General features: G+C 36.7%; 1 protein-coding gene across 1 annotated transcript in view; it reads left to right on the top strand.

The window, feature by feature from the left end:
- Positions 1-10,471: 10,471 nt before the first annotated feature.
- MLF1 (myeloid leukemia factor 1) overlaps positions 10,472-21,126 on the top strand; it is a 27,798-nt gene continuing 17,143 nt past the window's right edge. The window contains exon 1 of the mRNA XM_007943540.1: positions 10,472-10,612. Within this exon, the coding sequence (XP_007941731.1) occupies positions 10,475-10,612 (138 nt within the window). The 5' untranslated portion in view covers positions 10,472-10,474. The remainder of the gene's footprint in view (positions 10,613-21,126) is intronic.

Below are 21,126 nucleotides of genomic sequence, written 5' to 3'. Positions count from 1 at the left end.
TTTAAATTCAAAATATATTCAGTTGCAGTATTTACTTTCTGATGACTGCATATGTCAAATGTTTTGTTTGAAAATTAAAGGGATACATTAAAGTAATATTTTAAAGTTTTTATTCTCTTACATAGTTGAGATTTTAAAAATTTTAGTATTTTACTATGTCTCAGCTGAATTATTTCATGAAAATTAAAATATGCCTTAAGGTTTTTTATAAAGCTCTGGAGCTATGATGGTTAAGGCATTTGGCTGCTAATAAGCAAAAGGTCTGTAGCTTGAACCCACCAGTTGTTCATGGAAGAAAGATGAGGCAATCTGCTTCCATAAAGATTGACAACCTTGGGAACCCAAACTTGGTGGTGATGAGTTTGGTTTCAATGTTAAGATTTCTTAAGAAAAATAACAATTGTAACTTGTCTAAAAACACACAAGCCAGCACTTAACTAAGTTGAGGTTTTCTCTCAAAAACACTTCTTCCTATTTGTATTTGATAAGAAGAAATAGAAATATGTATATTTTGAAGCAGACAATATAGACAAGAAAATTGATTTCAGGTTAAAATGGTTTTGGCATCTATTCTGTACCTTGAGGAACACTGATTATTTAGTGTAAGAGTTTACATATGTGTAGTGCAATTCAAATATTTCTACTTGGTACAGAAACATAAACCTTGAATTTCCTGAACTACAGCAATCACATTTTGATCAAACAGATTTTCAAAGAACAAATCTGTTACCCCTCATCAGGATATTAGAGATTAAAGGCTTAATGTAAGCTGGCAAATCCACCAGCTCTATTTTTAATCATAAATCATCATTAGCTTGCTTATATCTTCAAACTCTCATATGGGCTCCATATGTGTGATTACCAGTTTTTGGTCAAAGTGCCCCTTTGGATGCTACTCCCACCTACTTGCTCTCAGAAAAAGATAAAACTTGCGTGTGCATGATACCTATTTTAAAATTAAAAAATTTATTTGATGTTTTAGAGATACTTGGATTTATTAAAGGATACTGCTTTGACCTGCTCACTGACTGAGTTGAAAGTGAATGTATGCCATAAAACCATCATTGAATGATGTTTTTGGTAGAGAAAATTCTCATAAAATAACCTTGTTGGGAGCTCTGGTGGCATAGTGCCTAAGACACTTGACTGCAAACCAGAAGGCTGGCAGTTCAAACCCACCAGCTACACTCCTCAGAAGGAAGATTGGGCAGTCTATTTCCATAGGAATACTGCCTCGGAAACCCAAGAAGGGGTCGCTCTGAGTCAAAATCGAGCTTGAGCTTTTGTGAACAGTGTTCAAGGTTGCCTGTACACATATAATTTGTGCTAGGGATTTCACCAAGATGACATAGTTTAGTTCTAAGTCGTATTCTGCCACATAGATCTCTTCTCTCATTCTAGTAACTTATTAAAGATAGTTTAAGAATTTTTGCTGTTGTTAGGTGCCTTCAGGTTGGTTCCAACTCATAGCAACTCTGTGCACAACGTAACTAAACACTGCCTGGTCCTGCACCATCCTCACAGTGCTTCTGTGCTTGAACCCATTGTTGGAGCTACAGTGTCAGTCCATTTCATTGAGGGCCTTCCCCTTTTTTGTTGACCCTCTACTTTACCAAGCATGATATCCTTCTTCAGGGACTGGTCCTTCCTGATAACATGACCAAAGTACAAGAAACAGATTCCAGCCAACCTTTCTTCTGAGGAGTATGTTGACTGTACCTCTTCTAAGACAGATTTGTTTATTCTGGCAGTCTGATATTTTCAGTATTCTTTGCCAACACCACAATTCTTCAGTCTTCTTTATTCATTATCCAGCTTTCACATGCATATGAAGAGATTGAAAGTACCTGGCTTGAGAATTAGTGGTGAGGAAATAACTAACTTCTCTTAAGAAATTCCAGCTTCAAATATACTTTAAAAACATTGACTATATTGTATGCCTTTCTAGCATGTTTTACACTTAAGTTTCTGAAATTGTTTTAGCTCAGTTATACTTAGCTGAAATTGAAGATTTTGATTTCCAGAGCCCACTTTATGTTAGGATCCCTAATACCTACTGTACCTGCAATACTATTCTGTCAGTAGTAATTGACTCAATGGCAGTGGGTTTAGTAGAATTGTACTGTCCTCAGAATATTTTGATGTAGGTAAGGCTGACGATTCAAACCCACCAGCCACTCCTCGGAAGGAAGATGGGGCAATCTACTTCTGTAGTGATACTGCCTTGGAAACCCACGGAGGGGTCGCTATGAGTCGGGTCCGATTCGACAGCACATAACAACAACAACAGCTAATATCGACAATGGCATTTGTTGAATGAAAATATTAATTACTTTCAGCAATCAACTAAATGCCAGATTAACTACAAGACAGAAAGTGAAAGACACTAGGCCATCAAACAATACTATGTCCTACGTATAAACATTAAGCTAGTGGCTAAATTTCAACTCATAATGACCTCATGTGACACAGTAGAACTGCCTCTTTAGGGTCTTTAAGATTGTAATTATTACCAAGAGCAGAATGCCATGTCTTTCTCCTGCAGAGCCACTGGTAGGTTCAAACCACCAACCTTTTTGCTTAGCAGTCTAGTGCTTAATGAGTACAACATTATGGCTCCTAGAATTTCCTTATGGAAATATAATTCAGATATTTGTCAAGTATTTCAGTATTATTCTATAGGCCTAGCCCTGTGGACTTTATTATATAAAGATGTAGAAGTCATGGCTCCTGCCTTCAAGTTCCTCTTATGAACATTAGTATGTAATTTTTAGTGCGAAAATTTGTACTCTAAATAGTAATTAAAAAAAAAAAAAAAAAACTTGGGCAATATTTTTTAACTTTATTTTTAAATTTTACTGTGATTTGGGTGAAAGTTTACAGAGCAAATTCATCTTCCATACAGCAGTTCACATCTACTTTGTCCCGTTACATTGACTGTAATCTCCCACAATGCAACAACTCTCCTCCCATTTCCTCCCCTTAGCCACCTTGTCCCTGTGGTATGGGTTCCGATTAAAATAATAGCCACTATAATGTCCGCGTTTTTAAAGGTTTTATTCAGGCTAGCCGACTGCAGGGAGCTGAAGCTTGCTCCTAGGCTGCAGTGCCTTATTCTCCTGAGGGGCCAAGTTATATAGGTTAGGATTATTTCCTGACACGTGGAAATTGGTTTTGTTAATTCTCTTTGTTTCAGAAACTCAGGATTCGGTGTTTTTCTCAGGTGCATCATGTTTATCAGGGGGTGAGGGGTGCTTTTCTCAGGTGCATCCTGTTTATCTCAGGTGCATCCTGTTTCAAGGGGTGAGGAGTGTTTTCTCATGTTTTTCTCTGGTGCAGCTACCACACCTGTGCCTTTCTTTCCCATGCACTCCTGTCCCCCCCACCAAGCTGTCTCCTTGTGCATACACAGCCCTTCTAGTCTCCCATGATTGATCTCTCCAAGGAGTGTATCTATCTAACGTAAATGTTCAGCTCATATGCCTGTCTTTTGTTTGGCTGGAAGCCACAGGTGTGGGTTCAGTTCCAGACCTGAAGGGCAGCTAGGGACCATAGTCTCAGTGGTTCCACCAGGTTCTATCAGACCAGCAAACTGGTCTTCCTCTTTTTTTCCTTAATGATTTTGAGTTTTGTTCCACATTGTTCTCCCTCTCTATCCAGGATCTCCTACATAGATCTTGGGCAATAATTTTAATAGGCCACATTTAGTTTGTAATTTTTATCCCAGTTATAATACAACCAGAAGAATAAATCCCACTAAATTTTGTGATTCTGTAGGAAAGTAATAGCTGCTTAGCAGTTCAACATTCACTCAATCACAAGTTTTGACCAGTCTGACTCATTGAAGCTAGGAAGTATTCTTTATGATGGCTAAGTTTTTGCCATTATGTGCAGTGGAAGGGAGGAATTTCCTTGGCTGAACATGACTGCTATGTCAATTATCTGAGAAACATATGTAATAAAGAATAAAGTAATATTCTCTACTTGTTGTTGTTGTTATATGCCGTTGAGGTACACAAATAACCTATATTCTTGTTCAGGCCAAAGAAAAATATAACTGGCTAATAGTGTTGAGAGAGTTTTAAGAAAAGGAACTAAGGAGTTTGGGGAAACAGCTATTTTTTCTGTCTTTATATACTCTGAAGTTAAATAATATAAAAAGCACATTTTGGGATAAATTTCATTTAGTTTGGTTGTGGTTTGTGTTAAGAATCCTAAAAAAGGTAGTATGGCCATCATAATGGTGAGTATAAGTGTTTAGGATATAAATGAGAGGTAACTTCTTCCCTGATATAAATGAAAATATATTTGCATGGAAAATCTGAAAACTATAGAAAGTTTGGGAAAGGAAAACATGTAACCCCAACATAATAGATATTGTCATTATTTTGTATATTTTATTTTCATATATGGCTTTTTAAAAAAAAAAAAAAAAAATTAGGACCAAAGTTTACGGTTAAATAGTCTGTTTTTCCTCAATATATACCATGAACATTTTCCAGATTTTATGTAATTCCTTGAATCACATCTTTAATTTTGCAAAATATTGCATCCTGTGCATGTGGAAAGAGGAATATTTTTCATACAGATCTTTATACTTTATATTATTACCTTAGACTAATTTATTACCTGAAATTACTAGTTTATAAGTATGAACTTTTTAAACCCTCATGATATTGCCAATTTGTTTTCCTAAAAGAATGGAACAATTTTTTTCAAAAGAGAATATATGAATAGGTAGAAAAATGTGAAAAACTAATATCTTCTCACCTGAAAAAACAAAAATTTTCTTTAAAAAGTATTAAAACAGCTTCTTACTACCACAAAGTGTGTTTTGGCTTTGATGAAAGAGAATTGAAGCTTAGGAACAAGAGAAATCTTAATGTTTTATCTGCAACCAGCTGTTCAGGGTAAATAGGAGTGGAATTCACTTCAGAGTCTAGCCAGTTTTCTTCCCAATTGGTTCAGACAGGTGCAAAAGCCACACTCAGGCCCTGCTTTTTTGTCTTAGTGCTTTTTCCAACAGGCTGCCTTTGTTCATGTGACTCAAAAATTAAAACGTTGTTTCTTTTTTTTTTTTAGCACTTGCTTTACATACCTGTCTCCACTTGAATAATATTTTTAAAAAATACCTGTGCAATATATTTAATGGGCCATATTTAATTTGTAATTTTTAACCCACTTATAATACAATCAAAAATAAATCCCACTAACTTTTTATGTTTTCAGTAGGAAAGTAATAAGTTTGTGGCTGTTTAAAATTCATTTATTCACAGAACAAAATCTGATCTTCCTTGGTATGTTTTTCTTCACTGCAGTTGAGTCTCATCCACATATCTAAAAGAAAAGTTGATTGGTTTCCTAAGTACCTATTAATAAGAACTAACATTTTAATCTCCATTCTTGTAACCATGCTTTAAACTCTAAATGTCCAGTGAGTATAGAATTCTAAGCAAAAGGACTCCCTTTTGAATTCTAAGCAAAAGGACTCCCTTTTGAATCAAACATGTAGAATGAAATTTTCCAGCTCCATGTAGTTCTGTTTCTTTATTCTTCAACATTTTTATTATCAAATATTTCAAGCATACTACAAAAGTAGAACTGTAAAACACTGTACTCACCCATCACCCAAATTTCAAAATTATACCTGCATTGTCTATCCTTATTGCTGCTGCTGTCTTTGATGTGAAGGCAAATTCTAGACTTACCATCTCACTCACCCCTGTGTATTTTCAAATAACATCTCTGAAAAATATGTTATTATTGTATTACATAACCACAGTGCTGTTTCACAGTGCTATTTTCATCTAACAATATTAGATGGCATTGGATATCATTTGGAATAATTTGCTTTAAGAGGTTAGAATTAGAGAGAAATTATTCCTTGGACACATATATGATGAGTCCTTGAACAATTTGAAACTATTCCTTCAAATATAAAGTAAGGAGATAGATACACAGATTTCTAATTCCTCAATTTTAAAATAATTTTGACATCAGAGCTTGATTTGAAAAAGCATAAAATAACTCCCTTCACAGGCTGCTTAGTATGTGCTACTGATTTATTTAATTTTTAAATTGTCAAAACTTCCTTACAATGCTAGTTGCCTATGATTCTGTGAGAATAATGCTTCTGAAACTTTTAACAAGTACAGAAACTAGAAGTGGTCTGTTAAATTTTCTGGTTCCTTATTCCTGTCAATAAACAAAAAAATAAAAATTTATAAGAATTCATGGAAAATATGAAACATTCATGATTTTGTGTGCATTTTTACCTATTTGTTCCTTAATATGTTATAGTCTGTTTTTAATTGGAATGGATTAAGTAACCATAATATCTGAATAAACCTAATGCTCTGGTGTCTTCATTTTATTACATTTCATAAGTGAATTTAGTACAACAGCAACAAATTTCCAGTTAATATACAAAATTAAACTAAAGAGAATCTTTTTATTCTGAGAGATCCATTTACTAATTTGGTTGAGAACAGTGGCCTAAGTTTAATTTCTGGACTCTTGTTGACATTTTTACAGTCTGTTGCATTAAGCATGTCCTCAACCTGCACACATTAGGAAACACTCTCCTTGTATAACTTTGTGTAATCAGTGAGCAGAAGGCTGGAAAGTAGAGTAGCATTTCCACGTAGATAGGTACGTAGAAGATAAAAGAGAGTTATGACAGAAGAGCAAATGAGGAAGAGTACTGTCTTATGTGGTAGTTTTTTAGGACATAAATTATTAGTCAAGCAGTTGAACATTTGCATTGTAAAGTAGTTATCAGTCATCCAGACTAGCAGAGATCCTAATGCAGTTGGAATTTATCATGTAGATCAGGTATGCAGAGAGGACCTGTTATTTACTTAAGTCATTCACAATTATACTTCTTTTTCTACTTAATAGCTTCCTTTAAAACAATTGATACTGCACAAGAATAAACAGATCTGTCAAAGCTCTCCTATTATATTTATTAAAGAATACTCTGTAATATTGTTAAGTATACTTGAAAAATGGAACTGCTTTCTCAATAGAAGGCTAGATTATGATTTCTGGAACTATTGAGACTTAGTTCTTTACTTGTGGTAAAATTCTGCTGCTCAGAAGTCATGTTTCTGAACTGCAAAATAGTACTCTAAAGTTAACCACATTAGTTTTTTCCCAAAACAGAATCCTTTAGATTGGGTTTAGATTGAATACATCCCGCCTGAATTTGGAGACCATTTCATGAACAGTTTTGACACACTGAACACTAATGATCAAAAACCAGAAGAATTGTGGGAAGACGTCATGTATGTCCTCATACACGGAGAAAATAAAAATCATTAAAAAGATAGGAAAGAAAGAAAAGACCAACATGGATGTCAGAAGATACTGTGAAACTTGCTCTTAAGTACAGAGTAGCTGAAGAGAACATAAGAAATGATGAAGTAAAAGAGCTGAACAGATTTCAAAGGTTAGCTTGAGAAGACTTGGTAAAGAATTATGATGAAATGTACAAAGACCTGGAGTTATAAAACTAAAAGGGAAAAACATAATCAGCATTTCTCTGGTTAAAAGATCTGAAGAAAAAATTCAGGCCTCAAATTGTATTACTGAAGGATTCCATGGGAAAAAAAATGGAATGATGCAGGGAGCATCAAAAGAAAATGTAAGGAATATAGAGTCACTGTACAAAAAGAATTGGTCAGTGTTCAGCTGTTTTAGGAATTAGCACATGATGAAGACCGCTGGTACTGAAGGAAGAAGTTTAAGCTTCATTGAAGGCATTGACGAAAAACAAGGCTACAGGAGTCGACAGAATACTAACTGAGATGTTTCATAAAGTGGATGTGACACCAGAAGCACTTACTTGTCCATGTCAAGAAATCTGGAAGACAGCTACCAGGCCAACTGACCGGAAGAGATTGATACTGGTATTTGTGCCCATTCCAAAGAAAGATGATCCAACAGAATGTGGAAATTATCAAACAATATCATTAATATCACACAAGCAAAATTTTGCTGAAGATAATTTAAAAAGGGTTGTAGCAGTACATTGATAGGGAACTGCCAGATATTTAAGTTGGATTCAGAAGAGCATGGAATGAGGGATATCATTGGTGATGTCAGATGGCTTTTAGCTGAAAGCAGAGAATACCAGAAAGATGTGTATCTATGTTTTATTGACTATGTAAAGGCATTTGACTGTGTGGAGCATAATAAATTATGGATAATAATGGCAAAGAATGGGAATTCTAGAACGCTTAGTTATGCTCATGCAGCACCTGTACATAAACCAAAAAATAGAACAAGGGGATACTGAATTGTTGAACATCAGCAAAGGTGTGTGTCAGGATTGTATCCTTTCATCATACTTATTCAAAATGTATGCTGAGAAAATAATCCAAGAGGCTGAACTATATGAAGAAGAACATGGCCTCAGGATTGGAGGAGGGCTCATTAACAACCTGCATTAGGCAGATGACACAACCTTGCTTGCTGAAAGTGAAGTGAACATCAAAGACTACAGCCTTCAGTATGGATTATACTTCAGCATAAAGAAAATAAAAATCCTTGGAGCTGGACCAATAAGCAACATCATGATAAAGAGACAAGATTGGATTCACAGTCACCACTTATGGAAGCAGCAGTCAAGAAATCAGATGATGTATTGCAGTGGGCATATCTGCTGCAAGAGACCTTTTTAAGGTGTTAAAGAGCAAAGATGTCACTTCGAAGAATAAGATATGCCTGACCCCAGCCATGGTATTTTTAGTAGCCTCATGTGCGTGTGAAGGCTGGGCAGTGAATAAGGAAGATCGAAAGAAAGATTGATGCATTTGAATTATGGTATTGGAGAAGAATACTGAAAATAATATGGACTGCCAGAAGAGCAAACAAATCTGTCTTGGGAGAAGTACAGCCAGAGTGCTCCTTAGAAGCAAGAATGGCCAGACTTCATCTTACGTGCTTTGGTCATGTTGTCAGAAGGGACCAGTCCCTGGAGAAAGATACCATGGTTGCTAAGAGTAGAGGGTCAGTGAAGAAGGGGAAGATCCACAATATGATAGATTGACACAGTGGTTGTGACAATGGGCTAAAAAGCTAAAAAGTTTGTGAGGGTGGCACAGGACCGTGCATTATTTCATTCTGTTGTACATCGGGTCACTGTGAGTCAGAGCTGACTCAACAGCACCTAACGACAATAACAACAACATAGGGATATACAGTATTATCCTCATTTTATAGCTATGGAAACTTAGGTTCAGAAAGGGAGGTTTGAGTTCTAATTAAATCATAAACTACAACTACAGAAGTAGTAGTATTCCTTAAAGGTTGGTGGGGGGCTACTTGAATCAAGATCACCAGGGATGCTTTATCCACCCTGCTTAGGACAGATGAATCCCATCTCTAGGAGTGGGAATGGTGGGGAGCAAGGAATCAGCATTTCTATCCAGTTTACTAGTTGATTGGTAATCTCAAAAAAGTTAATGAGAACCACTGTCTTAAGATTTTGCAGATACTTTATCATCTGGTGATTTCTAGTATTTAGAGTTCTTCCCTAAAAGTTCCTTTTAGAGGTGATATGAAGCTTTGTCTTAGCCTTACTTTAGTGCAAGAAAAGACTTGAAGCCTTTTCAATTATTTAAAAGCTGCACATGCATCAGGTGAAAATGATTGTGATTATGAGTTTGTTTGCAAGTTCAGTTGCTTCAGACAAAAACCTAACGAAACCCACTGTCATGGAATTGATTCAAACTAATAGCAACCCCCATATGGTTCCCAAGGCTGTAAATCTTTATGAAAGCAGACTGCCTCATCTTTCTTCCACAGAGCATCTCATGGATTCAAACCACTGACCTTTTGGTTAGCAGCCAAATGCCTTAACCATTGAGCCACCAGAGCTCCTTAGTTGTTTCAAAGTGAGGGCAAATTTACATAATATAGAAGGGCAAGTACCTGTTGTCTGAAAGGTGAACTTTAATAACCCAAGGACATACTGTATGTTGTAGTTTTAAGTTTTCATTACATAACTGGAATTCTTAATTCTCATTTAAAAAAAAAATGAAAAACAAGCAAACAAACCGCAATTCTTTATTTGTCCTCACTGGAATTTTACTGCCCAAAGTGACCTTTACTCAGAAGCAACATTTTTCAGATTCCTTTTTTTTTTTTTTTTGGCATTTCCTGTAATGCTGGTATAAGTCACCTGAGATTATTTTGAACTCGCCATTTTTGTACAGTAATGACTCAATAATGAAATCTTTTCATTATTATATGTAAGTGAATTATAATGGCTAACAGAACAATTTTTCTTAAATTCATATTCATATTTATGGGTAGCAATTCTTCATGAGATCAATCTTTTCTCCTAAACTAGCTTAACAAGCGTATTAACCCCAAAATAATTCTTTGTAGTATTTAGCTGCCAGCTCATTATTTAAATTTTGCCACATAATCTTATGTGATTGTATATATTTTCCATAGTGATTCTTTTATGGCACACCAAGAAAGTATGCGACACATGATGAGAAGTTTTTCTGAACCTTTTGGGAGAGATTTGTGCAGCATCACCAATGGTAGAGGAAGAGCTCATAATCATAGAGGACATGATGATGGTGAAAACTCTTTGACTGTAAGTTCTTTACTTTGAAGAAAATTAGAAGATTCTGTGGGAATGTGAAGAAGAGTTTTAACAGAATATATCTATAATGATAGGATATGACTAATACTTGTGGTATATAAATAACTTATGTAAGTGGGACCTATCTTTTATATAGCTGAATCCATTAACAATAAATGTTAGCTGTTTGAATTCCACTGTGCTACCAAAACTTTTAGCACCAGAGGATTATTGTTATAAGCCAAACTTAAACCATCATTTTTCCTTTAAAAAAAAAAATTCCTTCCCATATCTTAAAGCAGGCAAGGAAATATCCTTTCTATCCCATATACCACCTTTCCCCCCTACTTTAAAATAGCAGCCAAAGCTATGGTGTAATTTTTCATCCTTTATCTTTATTGAACTAGGCAACTCTGATCTTCTATGTAACTACTTGGACCTTCAAATCTTAGGTTAATTTCTGTCTCAGAAGTCTTGAGCAGCTACAATATATTTTCATAAGTCTTGTGTGAGAGCAAAGCTGAGAGGTTACAAATGTACTGAAGTCACTCCCTCCCTTAAAAAAAAAAAAAAGAATATTTATATATCTTAACCATTTTCCTACTTGCCTATTTTATTTCTATTGTTTTATAAACCTTTGGAACTCTAGTTTGATGATAACAAATCCACAGGGATTTCTACAAAGATATATCTCTGCAATTGAAATGTAAATATCTGGAACTCAGTAAATAAGAATTGGTCAATTGGAAACTTCTAGATTCTTTCTATTTATATGTACAGAAAGTTAGAATTTAAAAATTGCTGCTGAAATACATTTTCATATTTTCTGTTTGCAATTACAAGCTTAAATAGAGCAAAACATTTCAAATACTCATAGATTTGATGACTAAAATTACATTTTCTATTTAAATAGTAATCTTCATGTTCTTTTTAATGTGTGTGTGTGTGTGTGTGTGTGTAAGTAAGTGGAGTGGTTTGGAACAGCTAAGAGACCAGGAAATGAGCAGAGTGGTTTGGAACAGCTAAGAGAGATGAACTTGTCTGTCAGTTTGTCATACTGTGGTGGCTTGTGTGTTGCTGTGAGACTGGAGGTTATGCCATTGGTGTTTCAAATGCCAGCAGGGTTACCTGTGGTAGACAGGTTTCAGCAGAGCTTCCAGAATAAGACAGACTTGGAAGAAGGAAGAGGCCATCCACTTCTCAAAGAATTTGCCAGTGAAAACCTTATGAACAGCAGTGAAACACTGTCTGATGTACTACTGCAAAACTTTTTGAATGGCCCTGAAACATTGCCCTATACAGTGCCAGAAGATGAGTTCCTCAGGTTGGAGGGCACTCAAGATAAGGACTACGGAAGAGCTGCCTCCTCAGAGTAGAGCTGACCTTAATGATATGGATAGAGGAAAGTTTTTGGGACCTCCATTTGCTGATGTGGCATGACTTAAAATAAGAAGAAATAGCTGCAAACATTCATTAATAATTGGAATGTGGAATGTACAAAGTATGAATCTAGAAAATTGGAAGTTGTCAAAAATGAAATGGAATGCATAAAGATCAATATCCTAGGCATTACTCACTGCTGGCAAGTCGAATCCAACTCATAGTGACCCCTCCTTGGGTTTCTGAGGTGTGGTATCTCTATGAAAGTAGATTGCCTAGTCTTTCTTCTGAGGAGTGGCTGGTGGGTTTGAACTGCCAGTCTTCTGGTTAACAATCACATTCCTTAGGCGCTACACACTAGGCATTAGTGAGCTGAAATGGACTGGTTTTGGCCATTTTGAATCAGAAAACCATATGATCTACTATGCCAGGAATGACAAATTGAAGAGGAATGGTGTGTCATCATCCAATGAATGTTTCAAGATCTATCCTGAAACACAATGTTGTCAATGATAGGATAATATCCATACTCCTATAAGGAAGACCAATTAATGCTACTATTATTCAAATTTACCACCAAACACCTAAGCCAAAGATGAGGAAATTGAAGATTTTTACCAACTTCTGCAGTCTGAAATTGATAGAACATGCAATCAAGATGTGTTGATTATCACTGGTGATTGGAATGCAAAAGTTGGAAACAAAAAAATCACCAGTAGTTGAAAAATACAGCCTTGGTGATAGAAATAACACTGGAGATCACCTGATAGAATTTTGCAAGACCAATGACTTATTCATTGCAAATACCTTTTTTCAGCAACACAAACAGCGGCTATACATGTACACTTTGCCAGATGGAGTACACAGGAATCAGACTTACTACATCTGTGGCAAGAGGTGACAGAGAATCTTGATTATCTTCTCCTGGCCAAAACAAGGCCTCCTGGCCAAAATAAAGCCAGGAGCTGATTGTGGAACAGACCATCAACTGCTTATATGCAAGTCGAAGTTGAAGTTGAAGACAGTTAACACAAGTCCATGGGAGCCAAAATATGACCTTGGTTATATATTTCCTAAATTTAGAGACCACCTAAGTAATAGATTTGATGCATTTAACACCAATGACTGAAAATCAGAGGAATTGTGGGATGACAACAAGAACATCATCCATGAAGAAAGCAAAAGGTCATTAAAAACAAGGAGGGAAGAAAGACCAAAATGTATGTCAGAAGAGACTCTGAAGCTTGCCCTTGAATAGAGAGTAACTAAAGCAAATGAAAGAAATGACAAGATAGAAGAGCTGAGCAAAAGATTTCAAAGAGCAGCTCAAGAAGACAAAGTTAATTATTATAATAATTTTATATAATTATAGTTATATAATTAAATAACTTATATAATTATAAGTCATCATTACAATGAAATGTGCAAAGACCTGGAGTTAGAAAACCAAAAGGGAAGAACATGCTTGGCATTTCTCAAGCTGAAAGAATTGAAGAAAAAATTTACGCTTTGAGTTGCAATATTGAAAGATTCTATGGGCAATATATTGAATGATGCAGGAAGCATCAAAAGAAGATGGAAGGAATACACAGTCAATGTACCAAAAAAAATTGGTCAATGTTCATCCATTTCTGGAGGTGGCATACGATCAAGAACCAGTGGTACTGAAGAAAGAAGTCAAAGCTGTACTGAAGGAATTGGCGAAAAAACAAAGTTCCAGGAATTGACGGAATACACATTGAGATGTTTTGACCAACAGATGCCATCTGAGTGCTAGAGGCACTCACTTCAGCTGTGCCAAGAGATTTGGAAGACAGCTACCTGGCCAACTGACTGGAAGAGATCCATATTTGTACCCATTCCAAAGAAAGGTGATCCCGCAGAACATGGAAATTACCAAACAATATTATTAATATCACATGCAAGTAAAATCTTACTGAAGATAATTCAAAAATGGTTGCAGCAGTGTATTGACAGAGAATTTCCAGAAATGCAAGCTGGATTCAGAAGAGGATGCAGAACAAGGGATATCATAGCTAATGTCAGATGGATCTTGCCTGGAAGCAAAGAATACCAGAAAGATGTTTACTTGTGTTTTATTAACTATGCAAAAACATTCAATTGTGTGTATCATAACAAACTATGGATAACATTGAGACGAATGGGAATTCCAGAACTGTACTCAATGAGGAACCTGTACATTGACCAGGAGGCTGTTGTTCGAACAGAACAAGGGGATACTGCATGGTTTAAAATCAGGAAGGGAGTGCATCAGGGTTTTATCCTTTCACCACACTTATTTGATCTGTATGTTGAGCAAATAATCTAAGAAGCTGGACTATATGAAGAAGAACATGGCATCAGGATTAGAAGAAGACTCATTAACAACCTGCGATACACAGACAATACAAGTTTGCTTGCTGAAAAGTGAGGATGACTTTAAGTGAGGATGAAATTGAAGACTACAGTCTGCAGTATGGATTTTTCCTCAATATAAAGAAAACAAAAATCCTCACAATGGGACCAATAAGTAGCATCACAATAAATGGAGCAAAGATTGAAGTTATCAAAGACTTCATGTTACTTGGTTCTGCAATCAACACCAATGGAAGCAGCAGTTAAGACATCAGACAACATACTGCATTGGGCAAGTTGGCTGAAAAGGACCTCTTTCAAATGCTGAAGAGCAAGGACACCTCCTTGAAGACTAAGGTGCACCTAACTCAAGCCATGGTATTTGCAGTTGCCTCTTATGCATGTTGTGAGAGCTGGACAATGCATAAGGAAGGCCAAAGAAGAGTTGATGCTTTTGAGTTGTGGTGTTGGCAAAGAATACTGAAAGTACCATGGACTGTTAAAAGAAGTAACAAATCAGTCTTAGAAGAGGTGCAGCCAGAATGCTCCTTGAAAGCAAGAATGGCCAGGCTTCGCCTCACCTCCTTTGGTCATGTTATCAGAAGGGACCACTCCTGGAGGAGGATATCATACTTGGTAAAATGGAGGGTCAACAAAAAAGGGGAAGGCCCTTGTTCTGGTTACCTAGTCACACTCTGACAGGAATATACCACAAATTGGATGGCTTTAACAAACAGGAGTTTATTCTCTTACAGTTTGAAGGCTTTAAGTCCGAGTTCAAAGTGCCAGGCTCTAGGGGCTGGGTGAAAACCCCTAAACCTTGGACTTAAGCTCTGCCTCCTGCTCCCGGCCACTGACGCTAGAGCCTTTTCTTCCCTCAGACAGCTGCTGGCTGCTGAGACTGACAAGCCCAAGGTTGACAAGTAAAAAGGCACAGTCTTTATGTTACCAATCATGTGGCACACTATTAATTCAAGTCCATTGAAAGTCCCAGGGTCGGGAGAGCATGGCAGGCTGCTGAACAACGATGCAGCTATATTCAGGGTTCAAGCATGCCATAAGCTAGAAACCATTCTCAAGGCTTCTCATGTACAGAAAGCAGACCATATCTCTAAGGCAGCTACTCAGCTGCTCACAGTAGATCCCACCATGGAGTTGATTACCAGCCTCATCATGGGGAATACTACATCCAGCTGCCCAGCCACTCAGCCAGGCCCACCCAAGTTGACACACAAACTGAACTACCACATACATGTTTTGTTTTGTGACACTGATTACAGTCCCCACAACATAACAACTCTCTTCCCACTTCCTCCCTGTGTTTACCCTTTCCCTGTATCCTTCTTGCCTGTGCATTCCTACCTACAAACCTTTCCCCCTGTGCAAATGCTGCCCTTCTGATCTCCCATTGTTGATTGTTCTAAGGAGTGCATCTCCCTGGTGCTTCAGTTTATCCAGCCTATCTATGATGAAAAGTTTTTATTGGAGATGTCTACACACATAAGCTGTAACTCTGCTGGTCATCTATTGGAAGGAGAAGTTAAATGTTTCTTCCCTGAGCACTTATGCTTAAAACACCTGAATGTTTAACAACAGCTAGAATAAGAAACATATGACCAAATAGATAAATTTCTATGAAACTCTATAGTTTGTAAGATTCATACTTTAGAAGTATTTCCATTTTTAATTTGCTTCATACTACAGGCAGTGCCAGAGTTACAAATCTGTTCCTAAATCTGTTTGGAAGTTGAATTTGTGGGTAAGTTAGAACAGGTGTATACAGTTCTTATTTGCCTTATTTGAGTGCAGGAGAAGGAGTTTTGGGGGCACAGTGGGTAAGCCATTTGGCTGCTAACCAAAAAAATCAGTAGTTCAAACACATCAGCCACTCTGTGAGAGAAAGATGAGGTAGTCTGCTTTCATAAAGATTTACAAGCTTGGAAACCCTATGGGGCAGTTCTATTCTGTCCTGTAGGGTTGCTATGAGTCAGAATCTACTTGATGACAGTGAGTTTTATCCAGTTGAAGTGGCCTATTAATTACCTTTTTTCTAAGATTGTTGTTGTTGTTGTTAGGTGCTGTCAAGTTGGCTTTGACTCACAGTGACTCTGTGTACACCAGAATGAAATGCTGCCCATTCCTGCACCAGCCTCACAATCCTTGCTATACCTGATCCTATCATTGCATCCACTATGTCAATCCATCTCGTTGAGGACCTTTCCCTTTTTTGCTGACCCTCTACTTTACGAAGCATGATGTCTTTCTCCAAGGAATGGTCCCTTCTGACAACATGACCAAAATAGGTGAGCATTCTCCTTCATGGAGCATTCCAGCTGCACTACTTCCAGGACAGATTTGTTTGTTCTTCTGGCAGTCCATGGTACTTTCAGTATTCTTCACCAACACTATAATTCAAAAGCATCCATTCTTTTTCATTCTTATTCATTGTCTAGCTTTCACAGGCATATGAAGTGATTGAAAATGTCATGGCTTGGGTTAGGTGCACCTTAGTCTTCAAAGAGACATCTTTGCTCTTCAGCACTTAAAGAGGTCTTTTGCAGCAGATTGGCCCAGTGTGATACGTTATCTGATGTTTTGACTTCCATTGGTGTTGATTGTGGAACCAAGTAAACCAAAATCTTTGATAACTTCAATCTTTTCTCCATTTATCGTGATGTTGCTTATTGGTCCAGTTGGGAGGATTTTCATTGTTACTGTGTTGAGGTGTAATCCATACTGCAGGCTGTAGTCTTTAATCTTCATCAGTAAATACTTCAAGTCATCTTCATATTCAGCAAGCAACATGTTGTCATCTGTATATTGCGTTCTTAACAAGTTGGTCTCCAGTCCTGATGCCACATTCTTCTTCATATAGTCCAACTTCTCAGGTTAAGTTGCTCAGCTTACAGATTGAGAAAGTATGGTGAAAGGATACAACCTTGATGCACTCCCTTCTTGACTTTAAACTATGCAGTATCCCCTTGTTCTGTTCAATTGACAGCCTCCTGGTCTGTGTACAGGTTCCTCATGAGTATGATTGAGTCTTCTGGAATTCCCGTTCTTCCCAACGGTATCCATAATTTGTTATAATCCACACAGTCAAATGCTTTTGCGTAGTCAATAAAACAAGTAAACATCCTTCTGGCATTCTTTGCTTTCAGCCAAGATCCATCTGATATCAGTAATCATATCCCTCATTCCATGTCCTCTTCTGAATCCAGCTTGAATTTCTAGACATTCCCTATCAATATATACTGCTGCAACAGTTTTTGAATGATCTTCAAAATTTTACTTGCATGTGATATTAATGATATTGTTAAATAATTTCCACATTCTGTTGGATCACCTTTCTTTGGAATGTGTACAGATATGGATCTGTTCCAGTCAGTTGGCCAAGTAGCTGTCTTACAAATTTCTTAGCATAGACTAGTAAGTGCCTCTAGTGCAACATCCATTTGTTGAAACATCTCAATGGGTATTCCATCAATTCCTGGAGCCTTGTTTTTGCCATTTCCTTCAGTGAAGCTTCAGCTTCCTTCAGTACCTTTAGTTCTTGATCATATGCTGCCTCCTGAAATAGATGTACATCAACCAATTCTTTTTGGTACGTTGACCCTGTGTATTTCCTTCCTTCTTCTTTTGATGCTTCCTGCATCATTTGATATTTTGCCCATAGAACCTTCCAATACTGAAACTTCAGGCTTGAATTTTTTCTTCAGTTCTTTCAGCTTGAGAAATGCTGAGTGTGTTCTTCCCTTTTGGTTTTCTAACTCCAGGTCTTTGCATATTTCATTATAATAATTGACTTTGTCTTCTCCAGCTGCTCTTTGAAACCTTCTGGTCATCTATTTTATCTTGTCATTTCTTCCATTTGTTTTAGCTACTCTCCATTGAAAAGCAAGTTTTAGAGTCTCTTCAGACATCCATTTTGGTCTTTTCTTCCTTTCCTGTATTTTTAATGACCTCATACTTTCTTTATGTATGATGTTCTTGATGTCATGCCACAGTTCATCCGGTTTTAGTCACTGGTGTTTGATGTGTCATATCTGTTCTTCACATGATCTCTAAATTCAAGTGGCATATAATCAAGGCCATATGTTGGATCTTGTGGACTTGTTTTAATTTTCTTTAGCTTTACCTTGAACTTGCATATCGTCAATTGATGGTCTTTTCCACAGTTAGTTCCTGGCATTATTTTGGCTTAAAATATTGAGCTTTTCCATTGCCTCTTTCCACAAATATAGTTGATCTGATTCCTGTGCATTCTATCTGGTGAGATCCTCATGCATAGCCACCATTTATGTTGTTGACAAAAGGTTTTTGCAATGAATATGTTGTTGGTCTTTCAAAATTCTATCATGCTATCTCCAGCATTATTTCTATCACCGAGGCCATATTTTCCAACTACTGTTGATTTTTCTTTATTTCCAACTTTGGCATTCTAATTACCAGTAATAATAAGTACATGTTGATTGCATGTTTGGTCAATTTCAGACTGCAGAAGTTGGTAAAAATCTTCAGTGTCCTTGTCTTTGGCTTTGGTGGTTGGTGTGTAAATTTGAATAATAGTAGTAAGTGTATGGATAGCCACTGACAGCATTGTATTTCAGGATAGATCTTGAGACATGTTTTTGTGATGATGAATGCCATTCCTCTTCAATTCCTGGCATAGCAGATCATATGGTTGTCTGATTCCACCAGCTTCTCCATGAAAGAAAGATGTGACAGTCTGTTTTCGCAAATATTGTAACCTTGGAAACCCTAGGGAATAGTTCTAGTCTGTGCTATAGGGTCACTATGAGTCAGAATCTACTCAATGGCAATGGTTGTTGAAAGTCTAGAGAAAGTCCCTTGGTGGTGCAAGCAACTCAGCTGCTAACCAAAAGGTTGAAGGTTCAGTTTTACCCAGAGATGACTCAGAAGAAAAACCTGGTGATCTACTTCAAAAAAATAAGCCCTTGAAAACCCTATGAAGGTCACTTCTACTCTGACACATGAAAGGTGTCACCGTGAATCAGAATTTACTCAGCAGTAACTCATTTTTCTTTTTCTTTTTTTAAAATTCTGTAGACTGGCACTAACCAATAGCACTTTCAGGATGAAACATATATTCTTGATTTGTTTTGTTCAGCATGGTAACCAGTGGCCAGATTTGGCTCTTGGGCATTTGAAATGTGGCTAGTGATATTGAGGAACTGAGTTTTAAAATTTTATTTCATTTTAATTACATTAAATTTAATTATTAGTAAGCACATGTGGCTAGTGGTTACTTTGGATGATAGCATGTGTATAGACATTCAAATAGATTCTAAAGCATTAAGCTTATTTTAACCAGTGCTTGAAGAAAGAACACTAATCTTTAGTGCTCTGGAAAGACCATTTGCTAGAAAAGAGCATGTCTGGTAAAGTAGAGAGCCAAGGAAGGGTGAAGGAAACCCTCAGTAAGATGAAATGACACAATAGCCACAACAGTGGATTCAGATTACCAACGATCATGAAGACGGTGCAGGAACGGGCAATGTTTTGTTCTGTTACACGAAAGGTCGCCATGAGTCGGAAAGGACTTGATGGCAACTACAGCAGTCATGTATGTGAACTTGTCATCTTATTTCATACTTTGTGGGAGCTCTGGTGGTTTAGTGCCTAAGGCATTTGACTGCTAACCAGAAGGCTGGAGGTTCAAACTCACCAGCCACTCCTCAGAAGGATGGTTGGGCAATCTTCTTCCGCAGTGATACTGCCTCAGAAACCCAAGGAGGGGTCACTATGAGTTGGATCCAACTCGACGGTAGTGAGTTCGGTGTTTGGTTTTGGTAAACATTTTTGTAAGAAAATCTGCAACACTGATCTACCTATTAAATAAAAGTAAATACTTTTACTATCAGATTTGATAGTAGCCATTTTTAAAGACTATATAAATTTAGTAGTTTTAAAAATAATAAATACTGCTTGGTAGTATTTATTTATTTGCCTCTCACCTCTAAAATCAAGTAGTATTACATTTTCCTTAATTATAATGTAAAAGCTATCTTTATAAATTCAACTCTAATACATTTTTTCTTGTTCAAAATAAAAATCCCTTTGCCAGCCAAGAGTAAAAAGTTTTTTAGTTACAGGAATTTCATCCTGTTACAGCAGATTTTGAAAAGAACATTCAGTCTCTTTTTTAGCCAAAACTCATTTTTTTTTTCTGTACTTGTATAATAAATTATATTGGTGAGATGTGGTTCTCCTCCCATCCCTGCCTTACCCTGGGTGTGATAAGTATATATGTAACTATGAACAACTTATGTATAAACAGAAAACAAAAACAAACCAAAAAACTCTATCTCAACTTTTCTAACAATCAATGTTTTATAACTGAATATGAATGTGTACATAAAAATGAGAGTTCAGAAAATGAAAAACTCTCTTCATGATAAACTTGAAAAATCACAGAGCTAAGAAAACAACAGGCTTTTTGAGCTTGCCAGCTCTATCCTAGTCTATTTGAGCTTTTAGTAAAAATTTACTCACTCTCTTTTCATAATCAGTAAGTTTAAAAAGGAATGTTTTGATTAAGCAATGTGCCATTATGCTGTAAGCCATTTTAGTGTAAAGAGATTCCCTCCCTTAAGGTTACTAACCAAAAAACCAAACTTTCTGCTGTTGAGTCAGATCTGACTCATAGTGACCCCTTCTTGGGTTTCTGAGGCGGTATTACTATGGAAGTAGATTGCCCAACCTTCCTTCCGAGGAGTGGCTGGTGGGTTTGAACTGCCAGCCTTCTGGTTAGCAGTCAAGTGCCTTAG

Source organism: Orycteropus afer, unplaced genomic scaffold (assembly GCF_000298275.1).
Source record: "Orycteropus afer afer isolate SDZICR_OR568_19922 unplaced genomic scaffold, OryAfe1.0 scaffold00109, whole genome shotgun sequence".
In the NCBI taxonomy this organism is placed as follows: domain Eukaryota; kingdom Metazoa; phylum Chordata; class Mammalia; order Tubulidentata; family Orycteropodidae; genus Orycteropus; species Orycteropus afer.
Note: the sequence above shows the minus strand (reverse complement) of the source record. Positions and strands in the feature narration are given on the sequence as shown.